Source organism: Centruroides vittatus, unplaced genomic scaffold (genome assembly GCF_030686945.1).
Source record: "Centruroides vittatus isolate TY-2023 unplaced genomic scaffold, ASM3068694v2 contig_2719, whole genome shotgun sequence".
Taxonomy (NCBI): domain Eukaryota; kingdom Metazoa; phylum Arthropoda; class Arachnida; order Scorpiones; family Buthidae; genus Centruroides; species Centruroides vittatus.
In genome coordinates, this window is record NW_027121731.1 from 6,923 (window position 1) to 15,173 (window position 8,251).

The following is an 8,251-nucleotide window of genomic DNA, read 5'->3' on the forward strand; positions in this document are numbered from 1 at the left end:
TAATTTATTCACACTTACTAATAAGGATTCTTATGGCAATAATTCTTGTTATCCAACTTTATTTTTATGGTTTTTCGGTTAACTATTTCTACCATCTTTTCGACGCCATGTTGGAAACAGAAACAGAAACAGAAACATCATTATTCATTATGTGGCCCGATGCTAGCATTTCTAATTAATCTGCATTAAGAGAGTGTACATTATGTTTAAAATAGTTGGTAAAAAATCGACGTAAAGAAATTTAAATTTAGTATCAACTAGGACACGCTGCATGCTTTCTCATTTTCATTTAAACATGGCGTCGAAATGACGGTAGAGTGTACTGAAAACACGTGCATCTCTAGTTACAAAAAATATAACTTTTGAGGTATTTAATAAGAATTTGTTTTATTTACATGGGTATACTATAGATTACCACCTATGGAATTTCGGGTCTTTGGGTACATATCTGAACTCAGGAGACCGAGACGAGTTCAACGATACCCTACTTTTGGATCAGAGACGAAAAATAAAAAAGTTATTATACTTTTTAAGTTACCATACTTTTTTAATGCTCTCATGAAGACGGCACCATAGTTGCTAGTACTGCCATCTTGCGGTAAACTCTGCAAATCATGACGTCGGTCTACGGTCATTTCCAGTAGGGTTAAACATGCGATACGAGAGCGGAGAGAGCGACGCGACTTCCGATCATCGCGCGATTGCCATTTCGGTTAATGTTACTTATGGCAGCGAACATGGCAGCCGTTCGCACTGTTCGTGCTCTCGACCGACCACCCGGAGGGGAGCTGCCGGCAGGCCGCCATGGGCTAAACGTCACTAGTTATTGATTCACGGTAGTTCTTGAACAAAGTAAAAAAGGGGGGAAACGTCTACTAAAGACAATTTTAACGGCAAGCGACGCGACACCCGATCACGATAGCGAGGCCGATCTAGCGGACAGAGCGACGTGACTCCCTATCATCACGGGATCGCTGGAAAAAAAGTATAACAACTTTTTTATTTTTTGTCTTTCAACCAGTAAAAATTTCTATTATAAAGTCCGAACCCACTGGAGATATGACACGTGATCACCTCTATCTGCCTACCCCTTTGACTTTCAACCAACAAAATTTAATAGCATCAATGCTCCTAATATACAAACCTTCTTGAATAATTTCGGAAAGTCACAGGAAATATTAAGCTTCGAAGTTTGTGAACAAAATCGTTGACATAATTTTCGTGCTTTACACAATTAAATCACAAGGTCAATTTCATACAATCCGGAATTTTTTCAAAGAAAAAATATTAAGATTAATTGCTTTCGGAAAAGTTAAACACTTACACGAGTAACTTGACTTTTTTATAGCCCCAAAACTTCATTTAAGATCATTATTCAGTGACATTTAAAGACTTATGCTTCATATCTAAATATGCATAGCCGAACTTCGATTTAACGCCTCCATTTTTTTGCATATAAAGTTGGCACAAAATCGAGTGTAGCGCTAAATTTAAGCACTTCGACCAATTAGAATTATAAGTTACTTAGTAACGAATGCTACACAAATTCGAGTTTGAGTTTAGAAGTTTGGTGTTAACAATGACATTTCCAATACAAAATCTTACATATGGTTAGGTTATTAATATAAATAAACGTAATTATTTACATTAATTAAGTAATTACAATTTTATTGTTTTTGCTGCTTCAATTTACATTTTTAATATTAGAAATGTCATTATTCGATTGTCAAAAGCATCAAATATACAGATATAAATTTTTGAATTTGAAAGACACTTTATTAAAAGTTCATAAATATACAAATATAAATAATATAAATAAACAGGTAAAAATATATATAAATTGCTTTTCAATACAGTCCTAAATATGGAATATCTGAAAAATAAAAATTTTCATAAGATAAAGTCTTCTTAAATGTATTATATTTTATCCAATAGTTTAAAACTAACCATCGTCGTTTGGTTGGGTTATGGATCCTTGTTGATTCGATGACTGAGATAAATAACCGAATTGTTGTCCATAAGGTTGAGATATATAACCCTGTTGCTGCATGATAGGTTGAGATGTGACTTCAGATTGAACTCTACTCACACACGACTGCAATTTTTATTTTTTATTTCAGAATTATAAATTGGCACAAAATTGCATCAACATTAGAGGACGGAAATATGTTAGATTCATGGTTACATACCTCAAAAATTCGAGGAAGAGAGAAATCTCGATCCTTTTTCAGTTTGTATGCCAGACAGCACCGAAACATGAAATCCTCCTAAGACATATTTTTAATTATAATTGGAAATTACATGTTATATCATCCTATGTATATGACAATTAAAATACCTTTTCGTTTGCTTCTTTGCAGATAAATTTGGACGTTTCTTTGCTATTGCTAACGTGTCTTCGCAGAGGTCTGGCACAACTTTCAAAATGACTGAAGAGCTGAAAGTGTAAATGAATTATTTTCGATCGATTGGTCTCGTGCAAATTTCTGTTAATTTTATAATTTTTCCAATAGGTTTTACCTTTGATTTTCCACTTTCTGCCATACACTTTTTTATAGCGTCGTGGTCTTTTGTAGCTACACGAAAAGTATTCAAAATATTTTAAAATGTTAATTGTTTACACATCGTATTACTCTACGAATTTACGTTTTTTATACATTAGAAATATGTGCATAAAATATTTAAATTTTTAAAAAATCACGTAAAATAAAATTTATTAAACTTTTGAACATTTTAGGATTTTAAACAGTAAAAGTTAAACTTACCACAATATTTATCGACAATGTCGAATGCATCCAGACTTCTTCCCTCTTTTGCTAATACAAAAAGAGCCAATACAATGAGTAGAAACTTCATTTTCTATCGCAGTTTACGATTGTTGACGATTGATAGTAGATGAAATTATCGTAAATTTATATAGATCTGAAACTGTGTGGGAAGGAATTTCGCCTACAATCTCAATCGCAACACTTGAAGTCACCGGTATTGATGCAACAGTAATAACCTATTTTTAAATTAGTTATTGTAAAAGTAAGTTATTTTAGATCAAGTATTTTAGATAAAAAAAATGAATATACAGTCTTCATTTTTTAAAGTAAACATGAATTTCGCTACTTAAAATTTATTCTTAAAGTTTACTGCTAGCAGATGTGCAATTTTATTTTCTTTCATAAGAATCATGTAAATCATATTCAAAGCATAAATTTGATTTACATGTATTATACTTTCCATTGAATGAGAGACTATCTTGGTTGAAATGAAAAAAATATTTTCGGTTTTCAACTTTGAAACTATATTATTGCTTTGAATCTATTAAATATATCAAAGATTCGACTGATTCGGCACGAGTCTAATTTCTGTTTCTATTATCTGTAATCATCAGGAATCATCGGTGACGTTGTGTCATGTAATCGTAGGGTATATCTACCATCATTTTAGGGGTATCACTTATTCAAATCACTTAAACATTCAGCTTTTTAGCCTGCAACGTAGTTAGGGCTGGGAAAAGGGATATTCACCAGAGCTCAAATCCCGGAGGGCGCAGTCAGTAAAGCGAGTCTTCAATATATCTCGATTTTTAGGGCGCGAAATCAGAATCTTGCTTTGGGTGTCAATGATTAGCTACGACACTGCTCATAGCAGCTTTGTCAACAGTTCCATTAACATACTGGGAACAACTTCGTTGCCTTTTGATTGACGAAAATGTGTATATTTCTTTATTTTATTGTAATTTTATCCGTTAAAGTAATGAAATAAACATATGAATTTTCACTTGGCTATAAATTATCTCAGATTTTGCTGATGACACCGAGTTTGTAATTGAAGAGGGAATTGTTGCTCTTATTATCAGGTTAAAAAACTTCATGTATTTACTTAATGCGACATTATTAGTAGACACTCGTGAAGTTGGCTCTTGCAAGTGTTTGTTCAACTAAAATTTTATGCCATTCGATTGTTTTTCGTTTGTACCGGATTTTTCTGTCAAAATTTTTGTTTGTAATATTTTGGAAGTTAAAACTGAATTAACGTTGACCTACATTTATCTGTTGAGAATTTGATTGCAGGCAGGACCATCGAGAGATCGTAATGGGACTTTATCGATTAATTTTTTTTAAGAAATGAAATACGTAGAATTCTACTTTAATAATAAAAAGCAGTCTTAAAGATTTTATTTGCTGTCAGAAAATTATAACGTTAATTTCGTAGGATTAGGAATGACTATGAATCACTAGATTTCTGAGAACCCAGGGAAACTTTAGTTCTCCCTCTGAAGACTCAGGTCCAGGTATTTGTAACAAGTAAAAGGTGATGCCAAACTTCGTTTGTATCAGAATGGTGTGTGTACATTTTCTTTATGTTGCTTTACATTTATTGAGATTAAGATTAGTACCAATCACCATAACTTTTACGCCAAATATATACCGACAATTATAATATTAACTATTCATTTCTATTAGTAACAAATAATTAATTTAGATATTTAACAGTATTCTAGTCATAGTTATATTATGGCGTTATGTCGAGCCCTGGGGCTCTCACCGGGTGTTCGTCTTTGCACCCACGTTCGGCTTTTTAAAGGCTATCTCATTGTGTTCGGTTTATCGGGACCGAGTGTTCTGTCGGGCGCCTCTTCACTATCGGGCTCTGTTCCCCCACATTGGGGATGTTATGTTCTCATCTGGGGAATGTCCATCACGCGACCTTTCTTGTACCCCTGAACCAGTAGTAAGTCCTACATGGTACTCAGGGTCCCCCAAGACAGTGGTTCGTCAGTTTATGTTCATCTGCCACCTGTGCTTTACTCGGAATTCCATGTAACGGCGTTTGCTTCGTGGTGTTTTTCGTCCACTCCGAGTTGGTGTTTGTGTGCTACCTCTCCTTCGAAGGAGCATTTTGTTCTTGTTTTAGTTAAGTGTACTGTAATTGTCGGGTTTCATCTGTCACCTCCAATTTGGAGCACCCACACTGTTCTCTGTGGGCCTAGGCCCAAGTTTTGTAAAAGCTTATCTTGGCATTCTTATCTCTGCCCGGTACTTACCGCTCACGGCCCTCTCTTCACACTTTTCTATCATCCTTGCCCCATCTTCCCCCCCCTCTTCCTCTTCTCACTTCTCTTCTAAGGCTAAGCCATAGGTACGGCCTTCTAAACTTTTATAGTAGTAGTAGTAGTAGTTATATTATGGCAGTGCGAAAGCATTTCACCTTAATATATTTAATCTTTATATATCAGACTCACTTGAAAGAAAAGATTCAAAGTCTTGACAGAGATTTGTTCAGCTGCAATGCCGATTATCAGGATGCTTTTGAAAATAGGGAAGTACTGTACTTCAGTAGTTGGCATACATCTCGGATCATTTTTATATTGTAGTCCCGAGTATCAAAAAAGTGGAAACAGTTAAATTTCCTCACAGAAACATTGCAAGTAATAAGAAATGTTCAAGATTCGCTATCTCGACTCATTGCACAAATCGACAGAATATCCGAGAAAAATTCAAATCGTTGCTTGAAAAAAATAGCTGATCTGACGTTTTACTTAAGATAGGAAACGAATTGCAAGTTTCTTTTGCAGTAGAGATTAAATTAGAAAATGCAGCTAACTTTATGTATGCACCTGCAACATGTCGCGATGTCGAAAGATCTTTCAGTATAAACTCATTCTGGGTGCCGACTCTCGAGTTATGCGAGTAGAAATACGAACGAGTTGAGACTATCACGTGGTACAAACTCGCCTGGTGAGATCATTCACTGACGAGTTCGTGACACATGACACTCCTGTCATATTCGTGTTGCTACTCACCTAACTCATAACTAATCACTCCGGATTGAAATCAATCAACATTACTCCCAAACATATGGAACAATTTTTGGTTTCGCACTGTTTCAGCAGAGCCTAGTGGTTTCGAATCAATATATCGGTTAACGAAAAAATCGGATAACGAACACTTTCCTGAAAGATTTTTATGTTCGGATAACGAACACCTCACAAAACAAACTACAAGAAGACGCAACATAAATAACGAGTACCGATTGGTCTTCCCTTGTCTACGGGCAACGATTCGAAACCTTTCGGAGCGCGGGAGACTTCGACATCGACGCTCAACCCCGTATATAGGGGAAGGGAGGGCAGGTTGAAAGGTTTAACTTTAAGATGTATAAAAAACATAAAACAACATAATATAAAGCTTTTATTTTAATCAGTCTCGACAGAGATCTTAGATGGTTAAAAAATTGTGTAATTAAAAATAATTAATATTAAGTATAAAATCTGTTAGGAATCATGAAGTAAAAACTTCAAAAATTTCATCTTGCTTTCACCCTGAAAGGCAAGATGGAATACATAGGATATCCCTACATTTTACAATTGACACGTAAAAAACATCCATCTTTTGTGTCTGTACATAGTTCATGTACCCAACCACAACACACTAGACACTGTACCCAGTCCTCTGTGGGCGGTTCCACATATAGTTCTCCACATAATACACAAAACCTTTATCCATCGCCATCTGCATCGTTTCTTCAGTCCAAGAACGTCTGTTGCTCTTTCTTATATACTTGATTCACCATCTAAAAATAATTACATCCTCAATTAGTTAGATAAATTGAAAACAGAAATCAAAATAATTGCGCGCGGGCAACATGGAAACTATTCCATCTTGCCCTGAAATGCAATTTTCCATCTTGCCCACATGCCGATTGTCAATAATAATATCAAAGCTTTAAAAATCCTGAAGTTTTTTCCTCTTTAAATATCAATTCATGCAATCTATCCCTAATAGGTACTTTGTATAAAAACAAAATAGTAATACTTACCTTGTAGGCAGCGTCGTAACTAGTTTTTTATGCGCCCGGTGCGAGCTTCTGTAACGACGCCCCAAAACTACGATATAAAACTTGGTCCCGGTCATTTCTACGCTCCCCCAGGGTCTGCGCCCTGTGCCTAGGCACCGCTGGCACCGCCTTAATTACGGCACTGCTTGTAGGTATAAATAATAACACTACAAAAGTCCAATGATTGCGTAATAATCTGCTGCGAAATAAGAAATACTTGCACACGTCAATTGGTGGCACCAACTGGTCTGAATCGCCGTTCATAAATACAAGATATCCGGGTGTCTCTGTGTGCATAGAGATTCGGATGCTTCGTCGCGCGGGTCCGGGTGGGTAAGTAGTTTCCATCTTGCCACCCCTTCCATCTTGCTCTCCCTTCCCCTACTGATCGAATAGTATTCCTCCGAACTTTGAAACTCTCCCTTGTAATTCCAGCCTTTTATTTTTCTGACAAAAACAATTCTTTTATAGTATTCGCGAGCCTGTCGGGCGGGCACTCGTTAAGTTTTGCGTCGGATTTTATTATCGCGAAGGTAAGAGTATAATAGCAAAGGTAGAGAGTGGGCAGATGTCTGATGTCGCTGGGCAGTATGATTTGAACTGGTCTACAGAAGGCTGCAGTTCAATCTTATCTAAGAAAAATACAGTATAATCAAGAAGACTCAAGCAGCTAAAAAAGTAACAAAAATTACATCTGAGAAATAAAGAGCATTGAAGAGCTCATAATGAAACCCGAAACTGATCTGACGACAGAACACCAAGAACTCTTGAATGAAGAACACCAAAAATCTCGGCGAGAAATGTTTCCTCTGAAAAAGACGATTAATACCGATATCTGCTATTAGAGATCTTTTGAAGAAGTGGGAGGATGTCAGAACAACGATCTTAGAAGAATGGCATCCAAATCAGGTTGAGGTTAATAGGCTTCGACATTACAGATTTTTTAACCCCTACAAACGGAAAAAACATGACTAATAAAAATGCAAGATTGTGTATATATGTATTTTTATTTTTACATATAAATAAACGTAGTAAGAAAGTATATATATGTTTTTATTTTTGGAGCCTCCAGAACAAATTAATCAAATTCCCATAAAAACTAGGTAAATCGATAATCGGTTAACGAGCAATTCGGATAGCGACAAAGCCTTGGAACGGATTATGTTCGTTAACCGATCACCCACTGTACAAGCCTAATCTTTGTATTCAGTGTTGTTTAAAAGAATCGGAATGAAAAGGTCGCATATTACTTTGCATATTTTACTTGTCCTAGGAGCATATTACCACATATGTTTTTCAAATTTTAAGTGCAAAGAAACCTCATACTAGTTATAATGGATCAACGAACAGGATTCACTGCACAAGATCATACCAACATACGTATAATAAGGTTATAGTTAATGACATGAAGCGTAATACA

General features: G+C 35.6%; 1 protein-coding gene across 1 annotated transcript; it reads right to left on the reverse strand.

The window, feature by feature from the left end:
• Positions 1-1,750: 1,750 nt before the first annotated feature.
• Positions 1,751-2,892, reverse strand: LOC136971767 (uncharacterized). Its single transcript, XM_067266258.1, has 6 exons — positions 2,766-2,892; positions 2,521-2,576; positions 2,339-2,437; positions 2,190-2,267; positions 1,948-2,095; positions 1,751-1,873 (listed from the first exon to the last, which is right to left on the reverse strand). Exons 1-6 carry the CDS (start codon positions 2,854-2,856, stop codon positions 1,848-1,850), a joined length of 498 nt encoding a protein of 165 aa, XP_067122359.1. The 5' UTR covers positions 2,857-2,892; the 3' UTR covers positions 1,751-1,847.
• Between the last annotated feature and the right edge of the window lie 5,359 nt (positions 2,893-8,251).

What these genes read in the sequence shown, in the direction of transcription:
- LOC136971767 (XM_067266258.1), bottom strand. Translation starts at nt 2,856, where the DNA reads ATGAAGTTTCTACTCATTGTATTGGCTCTTTTTGTATTAGCAAAAGAG. An exon ending in CATTGTCGATAAATATTGTG is followed by an intron (nt 2,577 to 2,765) that starts GTAAGTTTAACT and finishes CTTTTCGTGTAG; the next exon opens with CTACAAAAGACCACGACGCT. An exon ending in GCAAAGAAGCAAACGAAAAG is followed by an intron (nt 2,268 to 2,338) that starts GTATTTTAATTG and finishes AATATGTCTTAG; the next exon opens with GAGGATTTCATGTTTCGGTG.